The 26,241-nt window shown below is 42.4% G+C and overlaps 1 protein-coding gene across 9 annotated transcripts in view; it reads right to left on the minus strand.

The window, feature by feature from the left end:
* SUMF1 (sulfatase modifying factor 1) overlaps positions 1-26,241 on the minus strand; it is a 140,781-nt gene that overhangs the window by 56,803 nt on the left and 57,737 nt on the right. For 6 of the 9 annotated variants that reach the window (XM_059940219.1, XM_059940223.1, XM_059940222.1 and 3 more), the window contains exons 4-7: positions 21,996-22,078; positions 19,828-19,950; positions 18,954-19,068; positions 11,188-11,304 (exon numbers count right to left, since the gene is read on the minus strand). In XM_059940219.1, coding sequence (XP_059796202.1) covers positions 11,188-11,304; positions 18,954-19,068; positions 19,828-19,950; positions 21,996-22,078 — 438 coding nt within the window. The remainder of the gene's footprint in view (positions 1-11,187; positions 11,305-18,953; positions 19,069-19,827; positions 19,951-21,995; positions 22,079-26,241) is intronic. The other 3 variants (XM_059940224.1, XM_059940218.1, XM_059940225.1) reach the window with 1 other exon arrangement.

Below are 26,241 nucleotides of genomic sequence, written 5' to 3' on the forward strand. Positions count from 1 at the left end.
TTTAAAATCTCAAGATATAAAAAACCATAGGCATAATTCACTGCCTCTCCCTTGCTCTGGAAGAAGCCACTGCATGACACAGCAATTCACATCTCTTAAATTAACTTTCATATTTATAACACTTTCTGAAATTCCTGACTTAGTGTATGCAGTTTGTGGTAAGATACTATAAGAAAGTAAGTAGCCTTTCAAGTTTTGTATTTCAAGTAACATCTGGAGTCTGGTAAATACTGTATGAGTCTCAAGATCAGAAGACCTGGGATTTAATCCTGACTCCGCAAATAAAATTCAAAATCTGGGGCAAAGTGAGAACCTCTCTCCTCTCCCTGAATTATCATAAGAAATGAGACTAAAACCACATGTCTCCTTTTGCACAATCAGGAATATTTTGCGGGTATGAGAAATACAGAAGAGTCTCTGAGAAAGAGGGAGGGAGGGAGACAGAGAGGACTCTGAGTTCTTCAAGGAGAAAAAAACCAAATGTAAATGTAAAGTATAAAGAACGTTGACTTGGCTCCTCACAAAAGCACTGGGCAGCTCTGGGGTAAATTCAGGCTGTGGACAAGGGTCTGAGGCACACCGCTTCTTCTGCAACCCAAACATTCTATTGTAATAATCTAGAAAGCTAGAGTGCAGAAGGGCTTGGGGGACTGCCTCCAGGTTGACAGAGACCACACTTTTTCTTCCCAAACAGTGTGCAATGATTCCACCTCTGGTTTAGGAGTGCTGTGGTCAAGGTGTTTACGACTACAGACTGTCGTATGTGAAAAATGGTAAAGAAGAGAATTATTCTGTGTGCCAGAATATACACATACACTAACCTTTGTTGACTGTCAAGCATGATGAGACAGAGGCCTTAGCCGAAAATGTTAAGCATAAATTAGGGGCTGAGATACTGGGGGAGTGTTGAGGGAGTCACTGCAACACCAAGAAAAACGATCTGTCCAGGAAGGCCTAGGGTAGGAAGGAGATGGGAAGGGAGGCCCACGGAGGCGGAAGCCAGGACGCCAAGCCTGATGCAGAGGCTCTGGCTCTGGATACAGCGCCTGCACTTCCGGCTGTCGATTCATACTGCAAACCACACCAGGAAAGGAGAGAAAAACCTTGGGCAACTGACCCATAATGGAGGCCTCTTCCACCTAGAATTTGGCGAGTACTCGCCTCTGTCCAGAAATGCTGCTCAGACTTGGCCTGTCAGCTGTGGACCCAAATAAATAAGGGACCCAAGTGACAGAGACTCTGCAAGCCCCCACCCTCCTTTCCCCAAGGCCCCTTCCAGGTAAACAGAGGTGCAGAGAAGGAATAAACAACCTCTGAAAGGAAGCCAAAAACCTGGGCTTCAGTTCTGATTTCCTAAGCGTCAGTGGGGCAAAGGCTTCCTAGTATCATGGAAGAAAGGAACTGTAATTAGGGACTGTGAAACTCAAACTCTCTGCAGGCAAGGATGGTGTGACATTTATGTCTGCCCCTAGGACCAAGCAAGTGCTCAATAAATGCTTATTAAATAAATGGAAGAAAAGAACATAATCTGGTCTAATAAACAAGAGGATGTGCTGAAGGGGAAAGGATTTTCAAAATGGAAATGTTCCAACTGCGGGGTGCTTGGAAAGTAATTAGCTCTCATTTACTGCGTGCTTACCGTGCAGGTACAGTGTCATGTGCTTGAATCTCTTGTGAATTCTCAGAACAACCCAATGTCCTTAAATTGTATCATTACTCCCACGTTATAGACAAGGAAACAAAATCAAAAGATGTCACCCCCTTCTCCCAAGGCCACCATGCCATCAGTGGCAAAACTAGGATGTAGAACGAGGTGTGAATCATTTTAAAACCTGTCCTCTTAACCATGTTCCTACCAGCTTCTTCATCCATCACTGCCTGTTTTCCAAGCCAGCACGACACTCCAGGGCTGCTGTCCAGATTTACTGTACCCTAGGAATGGCTTGCTACATCCCCAGCAAAATTTACAGATGAAGCAGTAAGCCAGACAAGGGCAAGATGACTCACCTAAGGTCCCTTGACATTTTAAAGCTAAATCTCAGATGGAAACCCAGGCTGCTGACCTCTGCTTTCATCACAAGGCCACAGTTCTGTTATTCAGTGCAGCAGGAAGAACTTGACTGAGGACAGCAAATAACCACATTAGCAAACTCTTTGCTCTTTGCCTGTAACGTTTTTGTTATAACCCCAACCCATTATGCCGACCTTCTGCCATCCCAATCTTAGAGCATATGGCTCCCCCTCCCAGGAGTGCTCTACACTGTGAAAAAGATAGCTCATAAAAGCCCTTTTACTGAGCATGCCAAACTAGGAAAGCAATTCACAAGTCACTCTCCAAAGCCCCTAGTTGGTTAGCTAACAGAAATTCTTGAAACAGCTCGACTGTGCCCATAAGAAGAAAAATACACTGCGGCAAAACTAAAAGAAAGAAACACACACACACACACACCCCTCTCACTGCTTTTACTTTTACTTTCACCGTGAGTATGGAAAAGGCAAGGCGCTTCAGGACTGAAGGGCAAGCAGAGGGCAGCTGTGGCCTCGGGGGCTTCACTTCAAGAAACTGAAAGCAGCAGGGAAATAAAGGAATGAAATCCCTTTCTCTGCTTACCATGAATTCCTCACAAGGCCATGCCATGTCCTTCCTGTGTTTGGATGCCAAGGACGTGGCACACAACTGCTGCCGTCCTTTCTAAGGGCATCTCCTCAGAGAAGCCTTCACGGCTCCAACCAGCAGAGAAAAGAGCTCAGGGAGGCCACACCTCAACCACATCAGCAGCAAACCTTACCACAGCACATCGTGATCTACCTGGTCACTACCCACCCTCTCCCTAGACTATACGCTCCCTAACAGCCGGCCCATCTCAGGCACCTCTGCATCCCCGAGAGCCGATACAGCCCCATAACACAGTATAAGTCCTCAGGAAATGCGGCCTGACCTCTGCCTTGAGCCTCGTCCCATTCACGTGGTATCACTGACAAAACCACAGCCAAATTGGTTGATTATAAGAAGCTGGAAGGGAAAACCACTACCATAAATGACAGAGCTGATAGTCACAATGAGGTCTGTAAGCAGTCTCTGAAGGTTGAAACCCATTAAAAAAAAAATGGAATTTGATGGAGAGAAGAGATAGGCTCCTCATTACATTTCAAAACACAGCTACATGGGGCTGCCCTGGTGGCGCAGTGGTTAAGAATCTGCCTGCCAATGCAGGGGACACGGGTTCGAGCCCTGGTCCAGGAAGATCCCACAGGCCGTGGAGCAACTAAGCCCGTGAGCCACAACTACTGAGCCTGCACTCTAGAGCCCGCGAGCCACAACTACTGAGCCTGCATGCCACAACTACTGAAGCCTGCGCGCCTAGAGCCCGTGCTCTGCAACAAGAGAAGCCACCGCAGTGAGAAGCCCGTGCACTGCAATGAAGAGTAGCCCCTGCTCTCCACAACTACAGAAAGCCCGTATGCAGCAATGAAGACCCAAAGCAGCCAAAGAAAAAAATGAATAAATAAAATAAATAAATTTAAAAAAAACACAGCTACATAACATAAAGAGAAGATTCAAAAAAGTTTAAAACTACTTAAAAAAATAAATGCATAAAACATAGCTGCATAACAACAATATTTAGGGAGACCTAGCCTAAAATCAATATAAGGGGAAGAAAGGCAAGTTTTATTTGGCTACTACAAGCTGCTCCTGTTGCTGCTGCTACTACTACACATAGTAGTGAGAGGATTCACAGCAGCAGGAGGAGAGAACCGGTCATGTTGAAAACAGAAGCTGCCATGTACCGTATGCTTGCTATTTGCCGAACATTGTGCTAAGTGGCTACAAACGCTCTCTCACTTCCTCACAACAACTCTATGAAGTAGGAATCTACATCCCCATTTACGAAAGAAGCAAACCTGAGTCCCAGAGTAGCTAAGTGACTTGCCCAGGGTCACACACCTGGTAAACCACAGTGACGGTAATAAAATCCAAACCTGGCTCTACCGAATTCCACTGGCTCAACCTTTAACTCCTACCACAATCTGAGACCTGATGACAGACAAGGAGGAAAAAGGACAGCCCCACTATTATTTGCATCTATCAGGGAACATCTAGAATGCTGTGTACATGTCCAGAAGCCCATTTAGAAAATGGGACTTTTTTAACCACTCATATTATTCAGAGGAACGTAACCTCGGTTGCCCTGGATTGGAAACCAAGTTATTCAAGGTGCAGCTGAAGGAATGGGGATGTTTATCTAGAAAGAGAAAGACGAGGGGTCACAGGCTATGACTCTCTTCAGGTATCTGAAAAGCTTTCATGCACGAGACAGAAGCTGTGTTCTGTATTCCACCAACTGCAGAAAGAGCACCAGTGAGTTGAAACTCCGGGGACGGAATATTTGGTTGTCCATGGGAGAACATCAAACAACGAGCACATCTGATAACACAACTAGATGCCCCAGACCTTAGGGCGTTCTTGGCCCCAGGAAGTTTGAAGCTCGAGGCTGCAGGACCATAGCTGTCATGGGTACCAAAGAAAGGGTTCCTGCAGGGGTAGAAGCTGGAAGTTTTCACTTCCCTCCAAGATCCACTGATCCTCCAAACTAAGAGAGGAGGCCACAATACATTTGGGTGTCCCACTCTATTTGATCAGGAAGAGTCCAGAGTTGTAACATGAGACTGTGAAGGTAATACTATTGTGAATAGCATTTTTACCACCTTCCAAATAGCAACTGGAATTAGCATTCACTCTTTTCAAGCAAGAAGCATGTGTTTGAAAATGTGTTTACAGGATCTAAATATCTGAGCCATATACATTCAAGCTTATTCTTTCTATTTTTCAACAGTTTTTTTTGTTACTGCTGTTGAATGATCAACCTTGCTCCAGAACCACGAAGAACAGTGGCAATGGATAAACATTAGCTTTTCCTCCAGAATGATTTTCATCTTCCACTAGGGAGAAGAAGATAAAATTCTTTTCATAAGCGTGGCCTCTAGAGACTGATGATTTTTGATTGCCCTGCTTTCCCTTTGGGATTTATTAAATATAATTCACAACCACAGTAATTTATTATCAAGTTTAAATCAACTTCCTTAACACTTTCATGCCTTTTTCATTTTGAATACCAGGTCACTTCTACATCAAACGGATTTATTCTAAACTGTCCTCATTGAAAATACACAAATGAAGGCCTTACGGCAGATAAAAATCCTCAATGAACTCCTTCTCCTAGCACATCCTGGGTATGCCTGCTCCACTGATGAGGCTGCCGATGGGGCAGCCGATGGGTGGGGCAATCTCAACTAAGGATGATGTGATATTTACAGTTTCTTGCCCGGCTGAGACAAGGACAGGCTCATGCCATAGGCAGAGGAGGACTAGGAGACAGGCTAAGCAGGGGTCTAACATTTTTTTTTTAAGTTTATTTATTTATTTTTTGGCTGCATTGGATCTTTGTTGCTGTGCACGGGCTTTTCTCTAGCTGTGGAGAGCGGGGGCTACTCTTCGTTGTGGAGAGCGGGGGCTACTCTTCGTTGTGGTGCGCGGGCTTCTCATGGGGTGGCTTCTCTTGTTGCAGAGCACGGGCTCTAGGGCGTGCAGGCTTCAGTAGTTGTGGCACTCGGGCTCAGTAGTTGTGGCTCGCGGGCTCTAGAGCGCAGGTGCAGTAGTTGTGGTGCATGGGCTTAGTAGCTCCGCGGCATGTGGGATCTTCCTGGACCAGGGCTTGAACCCGTGTCCCCTGCATTGGCAGGCGGACTCTTAACCACTGCACCACCAGGGAAGCCCCAGGGATCTAACATTTTTGATGCACAAAATTCATTGATCCATGTAGTGGTGGGAGGCCAGAGGAGGGGTTATTGGGAAGAGGAACAACCAAATGTGGAGTTTAGAGCAGGGGTCCCCAAACCCCGGGGCGCAGACCGATACCGGTCCGCGGCCTGTTAGGAACCGGGCCGTACAGCAGGAGGTGAGCAGCAGGCAAGAGCGCGAAGCTTCATCTGCGGCTCCCCATTGCTTGCGTCACCGCCTGAACCATCCCCCACCCCCCGCCCCCCACCCCATCCGTGGAAAAACTGTCTTCCACAAAACCGGTCCCTGGTGCCAAAAAGGATGGGGACCGCTGGTTTAGAGGATGGGCAAACGCAAGTCCAAGCCCCAAGTCCAGTCACCCAATGGCAAAAGCAGGACTGGCCATTAGGCATCCGCCAGCACCTCAGGTCAGAGGGTTGGCATGTGCCCCGTGAGATGGGAAAGGGCTCAGCTGTGTGTCCTTCAAAACGAGCAGAGTGCAAACTGCAAACCACGGCTGGCACACAAGGAGGGCTTACAGCCTCCTGATCAATTCCACACCACAACAACGCAGACTTGCAAAACAGAGCACACTTCCCAAGATGTCTAGAGCTATACAATCTAACTGAACAATCAAACGTTGACAAAAACAAAACAAACAGAATCTCTGGCTAATAGAATTTGGCAAGCAGCAGGAATTCATTCAGAGGAGGCATACTTTTTAGAAAACTTGATTCCCATTGGACTTTAATGGGCCATGAAGTGAGATTTTCATTGTAAGGATGACTATGTGATATGCTAACAAAAGGTAAGGATAGGAGGAATATTAGGCATTCATTATTTATAAACATCATTTTCTCCCCCTCTGCTTCCAAAGGCCAACATTCCTCATTAATTCTGCTGAACAGAAGCATACAATATCCCAATTAGGTACCCAAAAATAATTTAAACAAAAAGAGTAAACCACCACCACAATAGTACTTTTGGGGTATAAAGTATTTTTACATACAACATTATCAAATCTAACTTCCCAACAATTTCATGAGATAGGTATAGTTATTCCCAATTTGTAGATAAGGAAACTTAAGATATATTCTAAGTTTAGAAAGATTCCTTTACTATTAAGTGGCAGAGCTATAATCCAAGTTACTTTGACTAATTCTAAGACTAGAATTCTTTCCCTTAGAAAAAAAAAGCTGCCCGAATGAAACTGTGTACCTCTAAGAGTGGGAAAGATATTATAGATCACTCCATCCTTTCACATCATCAGTGAACAAGTCAGCATGATACCAGGGTAGTGCGAGTGAGGATGCAGATGTGAGAAATCAGGATGCTATATAAGCTCTACATAGTCTTTTAAGCACCACACACTGCCACAGATTAATAAGGGTCTCCGGGTTAGGTAACTGAAAAGGAAAAAAACCACAAATCATCTTTTATTACTATAATTATTGGGTGAAAAAAACCAATAGTATCAACAGCCACACTCTGGATTGTGTCTGTGTGGGAAGAGGTGATGCCACCCTAAGCAGTTCCAGAAAACACACACATGCATGCATGCACATTCCCAAGAAACTTCTACCAGGTAAGACCAAACCGACCCTCACTCCATATGGCCAAATAGCTCAGCCTCTCCTAGGATTGTGTGTACAAAGCACACAAGGTGTTCCCACCACCTGCTTTTGCCATAAATGACTACCCAATAAAATAAACACTAATGATTAACTTGTGCTCCCTGGAAGTCACTGAATAAGAAAAAGATAATCCCCGAATAGCCTCTGCGTACAGAGCACTGACTTTTCCTAAGCTCTCCAAAGAAGATTTAAAATGATCTGCCATTATGATTTAGTCTTGGAACTAAAATATACACATGACACTGAAGAGGTCAGTTCCTGGGCTGAAATGTTTACTAATCACATGGGTATTCTGGTCCAAAGCTTTCCCTGAAAATATCTGTTTTTAACTAGCCTTTGCTTTTGAAACACCTGGAGTATGAACAGTAACCAAACTCTCTTGATCCTAGGTATCTGGAATTGGGTTTATCATACGACCAGTTATTATGTACCAGGTTCTTTGCTTGGCACTGGAGATACACAGGCCATCAGGGAAGAAAGGCGAATAAATTAAGACCTCAAAGAAGGGACTTCCCTGGTGGCGCAGCGGTTAAGAATCCGCCTGCCAACGCAGGCGACACAGGTTCAAACCCTGGTACGGGAAGATCCCACATGCCACGGAGCAACTAAGCCCGTGTGCCACAACTACTGAGCCTGCGCTCTAGAGCCTGTGAGCCATAACTACTGAGCCTGTGTGCCACAACTACTGAAGCCCACACACCACAACGAAGAGTAGCCCCCGCTCCTCGCAACTAGAGAAAACCCACGCACAGCAATGAAGACCCAACGCAGCCAAAATAAATAAATTAATTTTTTTAAAAAAGACCTCAAAGACAATTGGGAGTTTAAACAGATCAGATGAGAACTATCAGGGCTGTGAGGAATTGCAGGGCTCAAATCCCAGAGAGAAGGGAAGTCCAGAGAGGTGAGCCTATTTTCCCAGAGGTCTATTGATTCCAGTGGCAGCAGCTATAATGCTGAGAAGCTGAACAGAACTTTGCATAGACTTTTAGGCCAAGGAAGAAAAACCTGGAGCTCGGGGGCCTACAAGGAAGAAAAGTCATGGAAAACCCCTAGACTGTTCGTTGGCACCCTGAAGAACTATACCCAACTAGCCCTCACAGGAACTGAAGCTCAGCTTCAAATCATCTCAATTTGTGATTGGAATAAGCTAATGTGAAATAGAAGTTTCCAGAAGCAAAGGTAAGTCCACTCTAGAGAAAGATCCCACTATCCAGATCTCAAATAATCACCACAGTTTTTCTTAAACAATATCTGGTACTCAATCAAAAATAGCAAGGCATGTGAGAAAACAAGATGGGACCAAAATTCAAGAACAACAGACAACAGAAGCAGATCAACAGAGTGGCCAGATATGAGAGTTGTCAGATACAGACTTTAATATATGATGACTAAATGCAAACTAGTATATCTCGAATGGATAAACAAGGTCCTACTATATAGCACAGGGAACTATATTCAATATCCTGTGATAAACCATAATGGAAATGAATATGAAAAAGAATGTGTATATTTATGTGCAACTGAATCACTTTGCTGTACAGTAGAAATTAACACAACACTGTAAATCAACTATACTTCAACAAAATAAATTTTAATATATATATACATATATGATGACTAAAAAGCCACAGTGAGATAGCACTATACACTGACCAGAATAGCTTAAATTAAAAATACTGACAAATATTAAGTGTTGACTAGAATAGTTTTTCTTCTTGTTCTTTAGCTAAAAGAAATATAGTAAATACAATATACTGTCAATATATGTTAAATCAAAATGGTCGATATCATAGGTATCTGTTATGCTATTTTCTGTACTTGTCCGAATTTTTGTAACATTTCATAATTAAATGTTGAAAGAAGAAGAAAAAGCTGTGGCCATTGAGAGATCAGCAAGGGCTAAATTATTTTAGCCTTCAGAAGTCATGTTCAAGAGTTTGTACTTTATTTTAAACAGAAGAGTGACAGCATTAAGCGTGTCCTCTATAAAGATCATTACAGCTACAGTAGAGCAGAGTGAAGGCAGGGAGCCCAGCTGGGAAGCTGATGCAGTAATGCAGATGAGAGACAGGCAGTGGCTCTACAAATGAAGGAGAGCTGTGAAGATTTGAATGAAAGAGTCTGAGTTTGCAAGGGAGTTGGGATTTAGTTCTCAAAACTGTTGAATTTTATCCCAGTCAAATAAGGAAGCAAATGAGGCCTCTGTGACAGAAAGAACCCTACAAGGAGAATGATTTATACAGCAAAGACAACATCTGAGATAGAGCCCGGGACTGGGGAAAATAAGAAAAATATGGATTTTTCTGTAAATCCTTAGAAGAAACACAAGCAATTATAAAACTGAAAGCTAATAAGCACTCAGCTCGACAACAGATGGTCAGAGAGATACATTCACAACTTGCCAGCATTTTGAAGCCTCGTGCACCCCCTTCCAAACATGCAGATGCTTTAATCTGAGGGGAAAAAAAATGCTATTTCTGATTCTGACAGCAAACGCCAAGTCACATCTTGCCAGTAGAGAATGGCGTCTCCCAACCACAAACCCACTGAGAACTTCACAACTTTATTCTCATTTTGGAGAGATGGGTTGTCTTTGACCACTACTTCCACCAGCCCTGCCAGAAAGTACAAGGAAAACAAGGAGGAAATGACAGTTTCTGAAGAACTCAGCTTTTTCATCTGCCCCCAAGAAAGTAGATTTCTGTCTCTAGATTATTCATGAGCAATCCACGTGTTATTCTGTGAAGAAAAATCAAGCATATCAAACAAATTTATCCCTGTATTCTGAAAAATGGCCCGAAGCTCAGAGTCTGACAACTTCCTCAATTACTCTGAGCTGTTTAACACTTCACTGAGAAGAGATCAAAGAATTAATTTTCTTTATCACTACCTTTTGTGGCTTTTCAAGAGGTTAAGGTTTAAAATTAAACATATTAAGTTCCCAGTCTAGCTAGTTTTGGTATAAATATACATTCTTGGATCTGACTTATGAATGTCTAGTTTGCTCGAGATAGGATTTTTAAATGGTATTTTCCCCCCAATCTGTTTACACAAGAAATATTCAGACATGTTCTTTTTAAAGGAAGTACTTCCCACCCACATGCCCAGTTTTTGTAGCGTCTCAATTTTTGTATATTCTGCTGGGAGAGCTTGGTTTTAGAGGCAGAGGAGTCCACTAGCTGCAGTCAACATTCCTCCCATGCCAGAAAAGGTAAAACTCAAACATGGTTGTCTAAATTCCCATGGTTTATGATGCACTGAACTGACATACTGTGGAGTTCAGCAAATAATAATGAAATGACTCAACTTCCTGATTCAACATTCACCCAGAAAACATCCTTTCTCATTTTCCCCAAACAATGCTCTTCAATCAAAATTTCAACCAATGAAAACTCAGGCAATTAGCTGGATGATAAACGCCATCTACCAGATCTCACTAGTTATTAATAAACATTAATGAATCTTGCATACTTATTTATATATCTCACTTTGATCACTTTTATGAGGCTGAAATAATTTCTAAAGTTATAGACAGATTCCCTCAAATCATTATCACCATCACAATCCAGCAGCATATAAAATGTCCATAGACATGTCTACACAATGCTTTAAGGTTGAAATAAGAGACAAGTGCTTCATATCCCTTTGGGGAAATTCCAAGATTAATGTCAATAGAAAATAAATACCCGAAACACATGAAATTGCTGCCACAGACTGCCCAGGGGATGGAGGTAACCTTTTCACAATACATACTCAGAGACTGATACTCACTGGGTTAATAATGGTTTCTTCAACAGAATGGTGAATGGTCCACCAGTCTGAAGTCCACTCCCAGGCATTCCCTACTATATTGTATAAGCCGTAACCATTGGGAGGAAAGGCATCAACCTAAAAATTAAAAAAAGGGGGAAATGTTGTCAAAGTACTCACCTTGTCTAGAAAACCTCTTTGGTACAAAAATGCACAAAGAACTCTTAAAGTATGAATATTAATTCTCATTCCAACAGTGAAAATACAATCTGGCCAATGTAGAAACAAAGAAAGATATTTTTCAGCTTTGAGCTCTCAAAGAGAGTTTAGAAACCTAAGAAGAGTTTACATTACATGGTAGGAAAGTCAATGAAATTATTCCTAATAGAGAGACTAGTACTGATCATAAGTCAAATCTGTATCTGACTGGGGAGTGAGGGGTAAACGATCTTTCGACCTTCAAAAGCATAACAGAAACACCATATTAGACCCGGTATCAGTCTTGTCACCAGAGCTGAGCTCTGCTGGCCATGATGTCTTTTTAGCACTGAGAGACCTCAAGCCAATTCTGTCCTCTCCACCAGCCCCCTCCAGCTTATCTTTACGCCTCAGTCGTTATCATCGCAACACTGAGGGGACTTGTTTTTATAAAGAAAATGTGAATTCACTGCCAAGCGTATCTGTAATACATAGAGGGTTTGCAATCTCTGGCACCTGGAAGTATGAGGTAAGCTGCACAGGCTCTTCAGCAAGTAGTCTGATCACATTTCAAAGGCAGACCAGACAGTCTGCCACATAATACTGTCACAGACATGGTACTTACTTGTGTAAGAAGGAGGATGGGGAGGAGGACGAGAGAAAAATCTTTGACTGAATAGTAAATATGTACAGAACAGTTTTGCTATTTTAGGGACTCAAAATTTTTCCTAACATATTGTAATAGAAATTCTTATACATGAAGAAAACTTTTATTTTTTAAATGAAAAAAATATTAAGGTATCTTTGGGGTTCTTTTTTAAAAATCTTTTTTTAAATCCATGTTTTTTTCCCAATTAATGAGGTAGAACTAAAAGGAATACCATTCACTTCTACTTGGCTTCAGATGGTTTTAGATCGACACATAAATATGGAAGCATCTGATACTTGGGCAATTCAGAGCACTTCAAAGTTATGAAGCTACTCCAAAAAAAACTTAATCCAGGCAAGGTGGAAAGCTGAAAATTTTTACCACTCTGCTTCCTTACTCAGCATTCATTATGGAAACAGTGGTACCTATTCATTGCTTCATTCAGTAACTCCATGCGTGTCGACTGAAAGCAGGAAGGGTCTGATGACATAGACATGAACAAGCTTTAATGAGGGAGAAAGGAGGAGGATACCAAAAAAAAAAAATCCAATCCTGAAAGGCAGGGTGGGATGAGTAAGGTAACATAATGAAAGAAAAGGTGCAGGAACTCCCAAGAGGGAGAGATTTCGGGCTGAAGGTGAACCCTTCTCAACAAAGGTAGAGGTACCTTGTGGGAATTGAGGTCAGAGTTCAAAAGTCAGAGAGACAGTAAAGGAGGAAAGGCCAGAGGATACACTGTCCTTTCAAGAATTTGGAGATGATCAGGAAGAGCAAGACAGAATAACAGCTGGAAAGAGAAGGAAGGAAAAGAAGAAAATAAGTTATTTCAGGGAAAGAAGGGAAGGAGCAAGGGATGCGAGAGCAAGTGAGGTGGAACGAACGTTCTGGAAGAAGGAATCATTTCTCAGGCTCAGAGAGCAGACAAGTGGAGGGGCTCTCAGGTCAGTCAGCCTGAGGTCCGCTTTATGTGCCAACACACAGAAACCACTGGGCAAGCAAGTTAGCCTATCTGGAGCAGTTAAGCCATAAGATGAGGAAATAAGAGCATCTACTCAAAGGTTTGAGGGGTTATCCCTCTTTAAACAATGACGTTTAAGTGAGGTAAAATCAGGAGGCCACCACCCCCAAAATTACCACACAGAGTATAAAAATTTTAAATGCTCATGGTTAAATTAATCACACCAACCAAAGCTTCCTTCCAGAAAGCTCAGAAGAAGACAAATGTACCTGAGAAATACTTCAAACATGTTTATTTTCAGGTGAATGAGCTGATAGCCATGAAAACCAAAACATACTAATAACTGTACAACCGAGGCCTAACCAAATACAAATCTAATTCTTCAAATTCACTGTGGTCAGAATAATCTGCTCAGTTTACAACCAGAGTGAAAATAATAAAATACATAAAATAGCAGAGGAGGGAGCTATTTCACTGTAGTCCATCCTATCATTAAAGTTCAATTCCTGCTCTCAACTGACCAGGGCCTGTGGACACAACAAGGCAGCTAAGAAGGACGAGATAATTCTCTGGGTAAACAGTCCCAATTTAAAGGTACAGATCTTGTCAAGTCTCATTCCAAACACAGGTGGAAGTGGTCTCTCTATAACTTGCTGCTTTTTCTCTCCTCAGGTCCTGTTTCTCAAATTGGTTATTTGCAGGCTCCTGGTAACTGTTCTAATTTTGTCTTAGGAACTTCTACGGCAACTTCTTCAGGTAAGTTCTGTTGAATATACTCCAAGCAGACATCTATTGAACCCACAGTTAAATGTTCCAACTCTAAATATCTGTCCTTATTTCATACGGAAACTGGTGTTTTCTGAAAAGGTGCACTGACTTGAGAATAAATGACTATTTTCCTTGGAGGCTCATGTGCTTAAATAATGATAAGAAATTCTGTAGCCATTAAGTGCTGTAAAATATTCATAACTGTCCAATACAGCTTCTCATCGCCTTTTATGAAAACTGGCAGGCGCTAATATAATTTGTGTGGCCCATCAGAAGCCCACGCCATAGGCTTCAAGGCTAAGGGCAGTGGCCCTACTTCACACAGATTCCCATCGAAAAGGGACATCCAGGCTGCCGAGGCCCTTCTCAAACCACGTGATGGCCACTGTCTTGTTTCTGCACCAACTATCATTTTTCCTGGGGGGTCATGAGCAACCTCATCGGGCACCTTATTCTGTTCATCCTGCAGCGCCGTTCTGCCGACAAAAGGTGGCCCATGAGATACTGGCTGGGCTTCTTACCCAGGAAATGGTTGAGAAAAGGTTGAGATAGTTTAGACCCCGAGGTCTCTAATCACTCATTTTACTGACTAAAACTATGCACCCATGAGAGCACAAGCGATCCTGAAGGAAACTTGAGAAGAACCAACTTCTAGATGGCCTGATTAGTCTTTTGTCTGTTGAATAATACATCCAGTTCGCATTGGTTTGTGTCAGTACCTTTATCATATACCTAACTCATACATATAGAATTTTAGAAGCACACACATATGCACTCATGTGCCTATTTAAGGGCAACATATTCTCATGCAACTTGTTTTTTCTATATTAACTCTGCAAAAAAAATAAAACTATATTGCTTTAACTATATGGCTCAAAATATTTTTAAAGTTCTGATAGGTCAAGTGTCTCCTCACTCTTCATCTTTTCCAATGTCTCGGTCTTTCTCACTTGTTTATTATTTCAGTTGAAATTCTGGAATCATTTGGTCATGTTCCAAATAACATATGTGTGCTACATTCATAAATACATTTTGGAAGAAATATATTCGTGTGAAACAAAAATACAAATATTTTAAAAATAACAACTGTTTGAAAGATTGTTGAAAGAAAATTATTCTCTGTAACAACAAACCCAGTAAGGTGCTATTTCCTCACCACAAGACACCTTTCCTGACTGCGTTGAGAAAACGACACCTGGCCTTCTCAAACTCTTCAGAGTTTGAGAGCAGAGGGAGGAACACTCCCAAACTCATTCTACGAGGCCACCATCACCCTGATACCAAAACCAGACAAAGATGTCACAAAGAAAGAAAACTACAGGCCAATATCACTGATGAACATAGATGCAAACATAGATGCAAAAATCCTCAACAAAATACTAGCAAACAGAATCCAACGGCACATTAAAAGGATCATACAGCATGATCAAGTGGGGATTATCCCAGGAATGCAAGGATTCTTCAATATACGCAAATCAATCAGTGTGATACACCATATTAAAAAATAAAGGAGAAAAACCATATGATCATCTCAATAGATGCAGAAAAAGCTTTCAACAAAATTCAACACCCATTTATGATAAAAACCCTCCACAAAGTAGGCATAGAGGGAACTTTCCTCAACATGATAAAGGCCATATATGACAAACCCACAGCCAACATCGTTCTCAATGGTGAAAAACTGAAACCATTTCCACTAAGATCAGGAACAAGACAAGGTTGCCCACTCTCACCACTATTATTCACACAGTTTTGGAAGTTTTAGCGACAGCAATCAGAGAAGAAAAAGAAATAAAAGGAATCCAAATCGGAAAAGAAGAAGTAAAGCTGTCACTGTTTGCAGATGACATGATACTATACATAGAGAATCCTAAAGCCACTACCAGAAAACTACTTGAGCTAATCAATGAATTTGGTAAAGTAGCAGGATACAAAATTAATGCAATCTCTTAGAAGAAAATTAGAGAAATCTCTTGCATTCCTATACACTAATGATGAAAAATCTGAAAGAGAAATTAAGGAAACACTCCCATTTACCGTTGCAACAAAAACAGTAAAATACCTAGGAATAAACCTACCTAAGGAGACAAAAGACCTGTATGCAGAAAACTATAAGACACTGATGAAAGAAATTAAAGACGACACAAACAGATGAAGAGATATACCGTGTTTTTGGACTGGAAGGATCAACATTGTGAAAAGGACTATACTACCCAAAGCAATCTACAGATTCAATGCAATCCCTATCAAACTACCAATGGCATTTTTGACAGAACTAGAACAAAAAATTTCACAATTTGTATAGAAACACAGAAGACCCCGAATAGCCAAAGCAATCCTGAGAAAGAAAAATGGAGCTGGAGGAATCAGGCTCCCGGACTTCAGACTATACTACAAAGCTATAGTAATCAAGACAGTATGGTACTGGCACAAAACCAGAAATATAGATCAATAGAACAGGATAGAAAGCCCAGAGATAAACCCATGCACATATGGTCACCTTATTAGAGATAAAGGAGGTAAGAATATACAATGGAGAAAAGACAGCCTCTTTAGTAAGTGGTGCTGGGAAAACTGGACAGCCACATGTAAAAGAATGAAATTAGAACACTCCCTAACACCATCCACAAAAATAAACTCCAAATGGATTAAAGACCTAAATGTAAGGCCAGACACTATAAAACTCTTAGAGGAAAACATAGGCAGAACACTCTATGACATAAATCACAGCAAGATCCTTTTTGACCCACCTCCTAGAGAATGGAAATAAAAACAAAAATAAACAAATGGGACCTAATGAAACGTAAAAGCTTTTGCACAGTAAAGGAAACCATAAACAAGATGAAAAGACAGCCCTCAGAATGGGAGAAAATATTTGCAAATGAAGCAACTGACAAAGGATTAATCTCCAAAATATACAAGCAGCTCATGCAGCTCAATATCAAAAAAACAAACAATCCAATCCAAAAATGGGTGGAAGACCTAAATAGACATTTCTCCAAAGAAGATATACAGATTGCTAACAAACACATGAAAGGATGCTCAACATCACTAATCATTCGAGAAATGCAAATCAAAACTACAATGAGGTATCACCTCACACCAGTCAGAATGGCCATCATCAAAAAATCTACAAACAATAAATGCTGGAGAGGGTGTGGAGAAAAGGGAACCCTCTTGCACTGTTGGTGGGAATGTAAATTGATACAGCCACTATGGAGAACAGTATGGAGGTTCCTTATAAAACTAAAAATAGAACTACCATATGACCCAGCAATCCCACTACTGGGCATATACCCTCAGAAAACCATAATTCAAAAAGAGTCATGTACCACAATGTTCACTGCAGCTCTATTTACAATAGCCAGGACATGGAAGCAACCTAAGTGTCCATCGACAGATGAATGGATAAAGAAGATGTGGCACATATATACAATGGAATATTACTCAGCCATAAAAAGGAATGAAACTGAGTCATTTGTAGTGAGGTGGATGGACCTAGAGTCTGTCATACAGAGTGAAGTTAGTCAGAAAGAGAAAAACAAATACCATATGCTAACACATATATATGGAATCTTAAAAAAAAAAGTGGTTCTGAAGAACCTAGGGGCAGGAGAGGAATAAAGATGCAGACGTAGAGAATGGACTTGAGGACATGGGGAGGGGGAAGGGTAAACTGCGACGAAGTGAGAGCATGGCATGGACTAATATATACTACCAAATGTAAAATAGATAGCTAGAGGGAAGCAGCTGCATAGCACAGGGAGATCAGCTCGGTGCTTTGTGACCACCTAGAGGGGTGGGATAGGGAGGGTGGGAGGGAGACGCAAGAGGGAGCTGATATGGGGATATATGTAACTGTATAGCTGATTCACTATGTTATAAAGCAGAAACTAACACACCATTGTAAAGCAATTATACTCCAATAAAGATGTTAAAAAAAAAAAAAGAGAAAACGAAATGCTTTCAACATTGTTTCATTAATGTATGGTTTTGCTGACAAAAGAGCAGAAAGAAAGGAACACTCGTGGAGGGAAACATGTGATACGCAGTCTGGAAAAGAGTTTGGTTATATATCTGAAACCCTTATCAAGAAAGTTTTCTAGTCTTTGACTCATTAATTTCACTGTTAGGAATCTATCTTTTAAAAAATCATCAGACTAATAAGGACCTACTGTATAGGATAGTGAACTCTTCTCAATACTCTGTAATGACCTACATGGAAAAGGAATCTAAAAAAGAGTGGATATATGTATATGTATAATTGAATCACTCTGCTGTACAGCAGAAACTAACACAATCAACTATATTCCAATAAAAATTTTTTAAAAAATCATCGGAGATACAATTTAATATCTATGCATAAGATGTTCATTGTTGTTTAGCAGAAAAATAGATATAATGTAAATTTGCAAAAATAAGAGATAAATAAATTAGGGTTCATTCAAATGACAAGTTATCCAGCTGCTAAAAGACATGTATTTGTGAAGAACTGCTAATGACAGATAAAATGTTGCTGATATTACACAGGGAAAAACAGTAGGATTTTAAATATTTATAGTATGACCGAAAAGCAATATCTAAAAAATATATAGGCACATATACACCAGAAACATTTATGCTGGCATCTATGGTAGTTAAGAGCATGGCCTTTGAAAACAAACCGACCTGGTTCAAATCCCAGCTGTGCTGCTTTCCAGCTGTGTAACCTTGGGCAAGTTAGTTAACCTCTGTGTGCCTCATGCTCACCTGGAAAACGGGGATAACAGTACCTACCTTACAGAGCTGAAGAGACATTCAATGAGATAATTCATGCAAATGTCTCAGCAACGTGCCTGGCACTCTGCAAGCACTCACTAACTACTAGCCATTAGGAGCATCATTAACACGGGAGACGAATGGGAGGAAATGCACCTACACGTTAACAGGGGTTACCTATCTCTGGGTGGTAGGATTCCAGATCCTTTCAATTTTCTCCCCTGTACACTGCTTGTTTTTTCAAAGTTTCCACAACACGTATTATGGAATCAGAAAGAAAAAGGTGTTACAGAAAAAGAACGTCTGGTTAATTATTAGTATTTGCTACGTGCGGTGGTGGACGGAGGCAGGAAGGGGGCAGCACGTGGGCAGAGAGTGAGCGGCGCTTTCACCCATTGCTGGCGGTTTCTGGGTGCGCTGCAGCCGCCGCCATCCGTCACGAGCCTCGCTACTCACAGGCGCAGTCCCTCGAAAGCCGTCCTCTCCGGTGTTGGTCACAGGAAACTCGCCCTGCCAAATGTTGGCATAATGTTGGCCCTTCGGCTGCAGTTTGTTGCCCCAGGGGAAGAGTCTGTCAGAAGAGACACAGGCATCAGCCTGTCAAACAGACACAGGCTTCTGGACGAAAGTCAAGAGGAGGAAGGCAGTGAAAGAGAGAACATTGCTTGCTTGTTCCGAGTGAGCTATACTTAAAAAAAAAAAAAAAAAAAAATACATAAAGCCTTTAATCAGGATTTTTTTTTTAACTTCCGCACAACCAGTTCATGTCAAGTTCACAACAACCTTGGTCTCTCCCGAGGACTCAGGAGGCCTGAAATAAATCACAGAACTAAAAGAAGGGCTTATAGGAGGCTGGGAAAGCAGACATCATCCTGGACTTATATGGAAGCAGGCAACATCACACCGCACTTTTTTATAAAGCCTTCGTTATTTTAAGGAGCCTTTCCTAGAAGATGTGACCCAAACATGAGTTTTCTGTCTCATGGCTCTGGAAGCAAAGATATATTGCTGCTTCAGGAGATGCCTAAAATAAGAAAATCCAAAAAGCAAGGCAGCCTGCCAGGAGGCTCCAAGGAGGACTATGTGACACGGGGATGGGGGCTCAATTGCCGTAGCCCACCTCACCGCACACATGGCTTTGGGAGACTGTCAGGGGGTGGTGACCCCTGCATGCATGTTCCCCAAGTAACTTCACGGGCGGGAAGAAAGCCCAGTAGGAGCAAGCTGCGATCTGGCTGGGGTTTTAAATCAACTGTCCAGCCAAAGTAAGTTCCGTAGATTTAGAAAAAGGTCCACATACTGTTAGGCAAAGACGAGACCCTCCAAGTACCTATTTTGCAGGCCTCCTCGACAGCTGTACTCCCACTCGGCTTCCGTGGGCAACCGTTTCCCCGCCCATGTGCAGTAGGCGACGGCGTCGTTCCAGGAGACGTGAAGAACCGGGTGATCTGGCCTGGGGAACAGCGAGAGCAGAGTTAGCAGGGCAGGATCCGGAACCGGAACCGGAACCGGAACAGGAACCGGCAGGACCAGCTTCAGCAAAGTGCCCATCATCACCTTCACCTCAATCTGTGATGCTGAGCTGGGCCTGGTCCCCAAATCAAGCCCCAGCCGGGCCACATCTGTCACCCTCTACCACGGGTTTCTGACATCTCAGGCTCCCAAAGAGCTTATGATCCCCCTTGGAACAAGACTCAAAACATTTCTTCACTTTGCAGGCAGGCCTGGACCCCCAGAGAATCTCACTTGGTGCAGTGGGTGTGGAGATGCACCGGCCAGATCCCCCTATGAGGAAGGAATTGATTTTCCAGCTGCTGGGAGTGGCATCAGCAGAAGCTTCCAGCTCTCAGCTCCTTCAGGAGAGCTGCAAAGAGCCACCTCACAGACACCAATGACCAACCACGGCAGGGGCAAAAAGGCACAGCCATGTGAGTTCACCATAGCTAAATCCTATGGGTCATTTATACCCCAGAGCCCCAGGGACCAGGTGGGACGTCCTGGACCTGCATTGTAGTCTTGGCTTCGCCCTCTGCCCAATCCTGTTTCCTCCCCATCCCTTCCACAGGTGTGGATCCCCTTATATAAATATTCTGCACACCAAGCTCTATCTCAGCATCTGTTTCCAGAGAATCCAATCTGTGATACTTGGCCTTAAACTCTGTGTCTTTCTGCTATAGATGAGTCAGCTATATGTGCCTCACTCTAGCAAGTGAGGAATCTAGCAGATTCCAAGTAAGTCTTTATTTTTTCTAAAGGTATAGAGGGGTAGGGAAGGTTAGGGGGAAAGTTTGAGAATAAGGGGATAAACATATTTACCCAGCACCAGATAACTTTAATTCCCTGCTCACTCTTTCTCAGGTGTACTCTACATTCCTAGGCTATTTCTTCAGCATCTTTGAATTCCCTACAGTAATTACACCATGACTTTCACTTATTCTTCACAAGCGTTTATTGAGTACCTATTACATGCCAGTCACTGTTTTCAGCACTGATATTAAGACACGCACTTTTCTCAGAAGAAGGACTCAGTCAGTGCATATAATACATTCCACTCTGAGTTTTCCTTCTACCCTTTGCTTTTTCTTTTTCTATTAAATTCAGGGAAGAAGATAATAATTGGGACCTAAGAGGCCGTCAACCTGAGGTACCCAAGAATCCTACAACTTTCCACCTCATGGTCTATTTCTACCATAGAGGCTACCACCTCAGGCTTCGAAAGATTTCTGACGTTTTCAAGGGGCTATATCCCTAAAGCTGAACTTCATGTACCTCCAGCTTCCTGACAATGAGGGCAATAACCGGGAATGTTGTCAAAAATAGAAGCTCGAAAATCCCATCTGAAAAACTAGGTTAGGAGAACAGTTTTCTTGGGCTGTTGAGATGCTGAGTCCTGACCCAAACCTTTCTGCGTCTTCAGGGCTTAAAGTGCCATCCGTTTTTGCTTGAGATAATTATTTCTTTGCCACCCTGGAGACTTGCTGACCGACTTGCAGCTCTGTGGTTTTTCAGTCAGACGGTGGCTTCAAAGTATGTCAGTCCAGGACTGGAGATAACATGAGTCCTAAACCCAAGGCCTGAGCTTCTACAGTGGCCACCTGGCAGGACACCACCACTTATCTGTAAGACAGATGGTCTCCTTCCTCACAATGACCCACTCATGAGGGAGAGCAAACAGACAAGTTGTAAAGGTTAAACATGTCATGAGATTTGTAATAGGCCTGTCAAAGGGGGAAAAAATCTGCAAGAGGGAACCCTCTGACAGGCCAAATGAGGGAGGAAGAAGGTCACTTATTGAGAGCTCTCTGTGAATTAGGCGCTATGTTTGGGTCTGTACGTACATACAGTATTTCCTGCCATCCTATTTTCCTACCAACCAAGTGAGTAGAGTTTGTCATACTCACGCTTTTATAGAAGATGGCCACTGAGTTTCTTTTCAACAGCACAGGAACCTATTTTGGAAGGAAACATGTCATCTGGGGAAAGACCCGCCAGCCTCACCTGTGCAGGACAGTAGAGTCGGGCCCTTCTGGGTGTCTCCAGTTAGCGCCTTTAACAGGTAACCACCAGGGAGCAGCTGCCACCTCAAAGCAACCCAGAATAAGCTGAGGTTAGTTATGATGCCTCTAGAAAAACACTGACTCAGTCTGTGCAGAAAAAAATCTCTCTTAAGGTCTTCAACTTCCAGGTGACTTACCAAATAACTTTACCAGAATATCAAAAATAAAGATTTATATGTAACTAAATCTAACAAGTAAGCATTATCTCGGGAATTCCCTGGCAGTCCACTGGTTAGGAGTTGATGTTTCACTGCTGTGGTCCAGGTTCAATTCCTGGTTGGGGAACTAAGATCCAGCAAGCCACACATTGTGGCCAAAAAAAAAAAAGCATTATCTCACATCATAAAGCACCACAGTGATTAAATAAATATGTATCTAAATGGTGTGTGTCTCCAAGAATTTTAAAAGACACACTTCTAGCTAACCCTCTATAATCTCTAACAAGTGAGACAGGTAGTACTACTCCTATTTAAAAGATGGCGAAACAGCATTAATCTTACAGTTAAGTGCCGGGCTGAAGGTCAACCAAGGTGGTCAGAGACCAAGCTGAACCACAGCATAAAGAGCTGGAGTGTGTTTTCAAAAGACCCTGGTTAATATCCAGCCCAACATTAGTTGTATGGCTCTGGGCAAGTTCACTGCCTGCAGGGCCCCAGAGTCCTCATCTGTGAAATTGGAGCAGGCCCGCCTGCCTCACCTACCTCAGACTCAGAGGAGGCTGCATTAGATAGGACTGGGAAGTGCTCAGCCCAGATCCTATTCCCAGAACCTTAACTCCTACTTTACAGTTCTGTTAACCTAAATACCAATATCAAGTGGACCTCATTTAGCGATTGATTGAGAACTTGGCTTTGGAGTCGGGCAAAATGAGATGTGAATCATGGCTCTGCCACTCCCAGGGTGACCCCTGGCAACCTAATCAACCTCCCCACACCTGTTTTCTCATTTGTAGGTGAAGACAGGAACAATGCCTACCTCAGGGGTTATTACAAGGAGGAAACAGAACGTACACACACGGCTTAGGACTAGGCCTAGCACTTAGCAAGCACTCAGTAAAGGGAACCAGTCTCAACCATGGGCCTCATGACAGTCAGGAAGAGAGTTACAAAAAAATTACCATCATCAATGATGCTAATACTAAGTAAAGAAGTGTGCAAATGTTTCTTCTAATATAAACCAGAGCAGACTCAAGGTTATCCCCATGACAATGTTACTCTCAATCCTCTGCGTCCTGATGAGCCAGCCTGAGCGGAAGAGAAGGGGGAATGTGATCCTGCTACCAATTACAGCAATCACTGAAAACACCAAACCCTGTCTGGTTCTTTTTTCACATCAGCGCAATCAAAACATTCATGGTATTCCAATCACAGTTTGATGGAAAAAGCCAAATTCTTTTATATTTCAACGAAAGAGGCATTGTGTCCTTAAAGGACACTACTGCAAAGTGTTTTATTTTTCAGAGAGCAGGAGAGGTGAAAGGCATGGCTTCTTCCTATTTCTTCTGTGGCACTGCGGAATCTTTAATGAGGAGATGTTCTCGCTGACTACTCTGCTTGATGTTTAGGTGCCAGTGACAGGTAACTCATTCCATGTCAAGGGAAGACCTGCAGAGAAAGCCCAGGTCATCCCACTCTTACATTTCAGTATCTGTACATCACTCACCCACCTCTACCCTGCCCCCAACACTAAGGCCACCAGAAGGTTCTATTTCTCAAATAAAAAATAAAAAATTTTTAAAAAGGAGAAGAAGAAGAATAAAAACAAACAAATAGGAAAAATGTTAACCTTTGTTAAATCTGGGTGGTAGGAACTAGAATGCCTATTTTTCTTATACCCTATTGTATTTGGAAATATTTCATCATTAGCAATTTTTTTTAACATCTTTATTGAAGTATAATTGCTTTACAATGGTGTGTTAGTTTCTGCTGTATAACAAAGTGAATCAGCTATACATATACATTTATCCCCACTTCTCCTCCCTCTTGAGTCTCCCACCCTCCCTATCCCACCCCTATAGGTGGACACAAAGCACCGAGCTGATCTCCCTGTGCTATGCAGCTGCTTCCCACTAGCTATCTATTTTACATTTGGTAGTGTATATATGTCCATGCCACTCTCTCACTTCGTCCCAGCTTACCCTTCCCCCTCCCCGTGTCCTCAAGTCCATTAGCAATTTTTTTAATGGATTTATTTATCTATTCTATTACTGATGGGCATTTGGGTAGCTTCCAGTTTGGGCTACTATGAATGGTACTACTTCTGTGAACATTCTTGAAAGCTCATGACTGAGTAAATATGCGTAAGCATTTCTGCTGATTGCACGCTGTGGAGTGGAACTGCTGGATCCCAGGGTAGACACAGGCACAGCTTTAGTAAAGACAGCAAACACAAGCCTTAATGGCAGAAGTCCTCCACAGTTCGCGACCTTCTTCAACAGGGAACTTCCATGGAGTTGGACTGTGTGTGGTAGACACAGGGCAGCTGCTCCAGTGGCCTCTGAGTCCATTCCCTTTCCCTCTCTTCTTCCCCTTAACTCACTCTGGTTGCAAATATTTATTGAGCACCTGCTGTCTGCCAGGAGCTAAGCCTAATTCCTAAAGGGGATCTTCAACTCCCAGAATCCTCAGAGTATGACTTAAGACAGTTGGTATATTGCGAGTTTTTCAACTATTTGTTGCACATATTTATCTTACATGGTTAACTGCACAAAGCAGGATACAATGTGTGAACCTAGTCATTTTATTTTCTTCCAAAAATATCTACAAAACTCAAATTGGTGGGTCCAGGTACCACCTTAGACACATGGGTTCTATAGCTCCTACTCAACTTCCTCCCCATCATATACACACACTTTCCTCTCATTCTAGATATCTGCTTTTCATTTCTCCCACTACCACTCTTGCCTGAAATCTTTCACATTTCTTAGCAACCCATTGAAAACAGACCACCTCAGCACAACTGACTTATTAGGCCACATAATTCCTTGCTGGACGGGTGCTGTCCCGTGCACTTTGGAGGCTCAGCCGCATCGCAGACCCCTCCCCACTATATGCCAGTAGCATCCTACCTGCCACCCAACTATGACAACCAAAAATGTCTCCATATTCACCAAGCCCCATACAAGACAAAGCTAGGGGGCCTATAAGGGAACCTAACGGCATCGCCACCTGTCAGAAAGACTGTAAGTCCCCATTGTAATGGTCAGATTCAGAGTCAGGAACCATTTCCACGTAGGACACATGAAGAAGGAAAGATAAGTAATCAAAGTCACCCACAAGAGAAGACTGAGCTCAGAGGTAGTACATCATTCATCATAGCCAAGTTGTACTGGGAAAGCCATGTTTTCTGGCCAAACTTATGGCAAATCCCATCGAGTGTCACCAGGTGCCTTCTTCCAAATATCACTGATAACTCCATGTTTTTATTTATTTATTTATTTTTTAGCATCTTTGAGTATAATTGCTTTACAATGGTGTGTTAGTTTCTGCTTTATAAAAAAGTGAATCAGCTATACATATACATATATCCCCAAATCTCCTCCCTCTTGCGTCTCCCTCCCACCCTGTCTATCCCACCACTACGAGGTCACAAAGCACCAAGCTGATCTGCCAGTGCTATGTGGCTGCTTCCCACTAGCTATCTATTTTACATTTGGTAGTGTATATAAGTCCATGCCACTCTCTCACTTCATCCCAGCTTACCCTTTCCCCTCCCCTTGTCCTCAAGTCCATTCTCTACATCTGCGTCTTTATTCCTGTCCTGCCCCTAGTTTCTTCAGAACCATTTTTTTTTTTTAGATTCCATATATATGTGTTAGTATACGGTATTTGTTTTTCTCTTTCTGACTTACTTCACTCTGTATGACAGACTCTAGGTCCATCCACCTCACTATCAATGACTCAGTTTCATTCCTTTCTATGGCTGAGTAATATTCCATTGTATATATACATCTTCTTTATCCATTCATCTGTCGATGGACACTTAGGTTGCTTCCATGTCCTGGTTATTGTAAATAGAGCTGCAATGAACATTGTGGTACATGACTCTTTTTGAATTATGGTTTTCTCAGGGTATATGCCCAGTAGTGGGATTACTAGGTCGTATGGTAGTTCTATTTTTAGTTTTATAAGGAACTTCCATACTGTTCTCCATAGTGGCTGTATCAATTTACATTCCCACCAACAGTG

This window comes from Balaenoptera ricei, chromosome 11 (genome assembly GCF_028023285.1).
Source record: "Balaenoptera ricei isolate mBalRic1 chromosome 11, mBalRic1.hap2, whole genome shotgun sequence".
Taxonomy (NCBI): domain Eukaryota; kingdom Metazoa; phylum Chordata; class Mammalia; order Artiodactyla; family Balaenopteridae; genus Balaenoptera; species Balaenoptera ricei.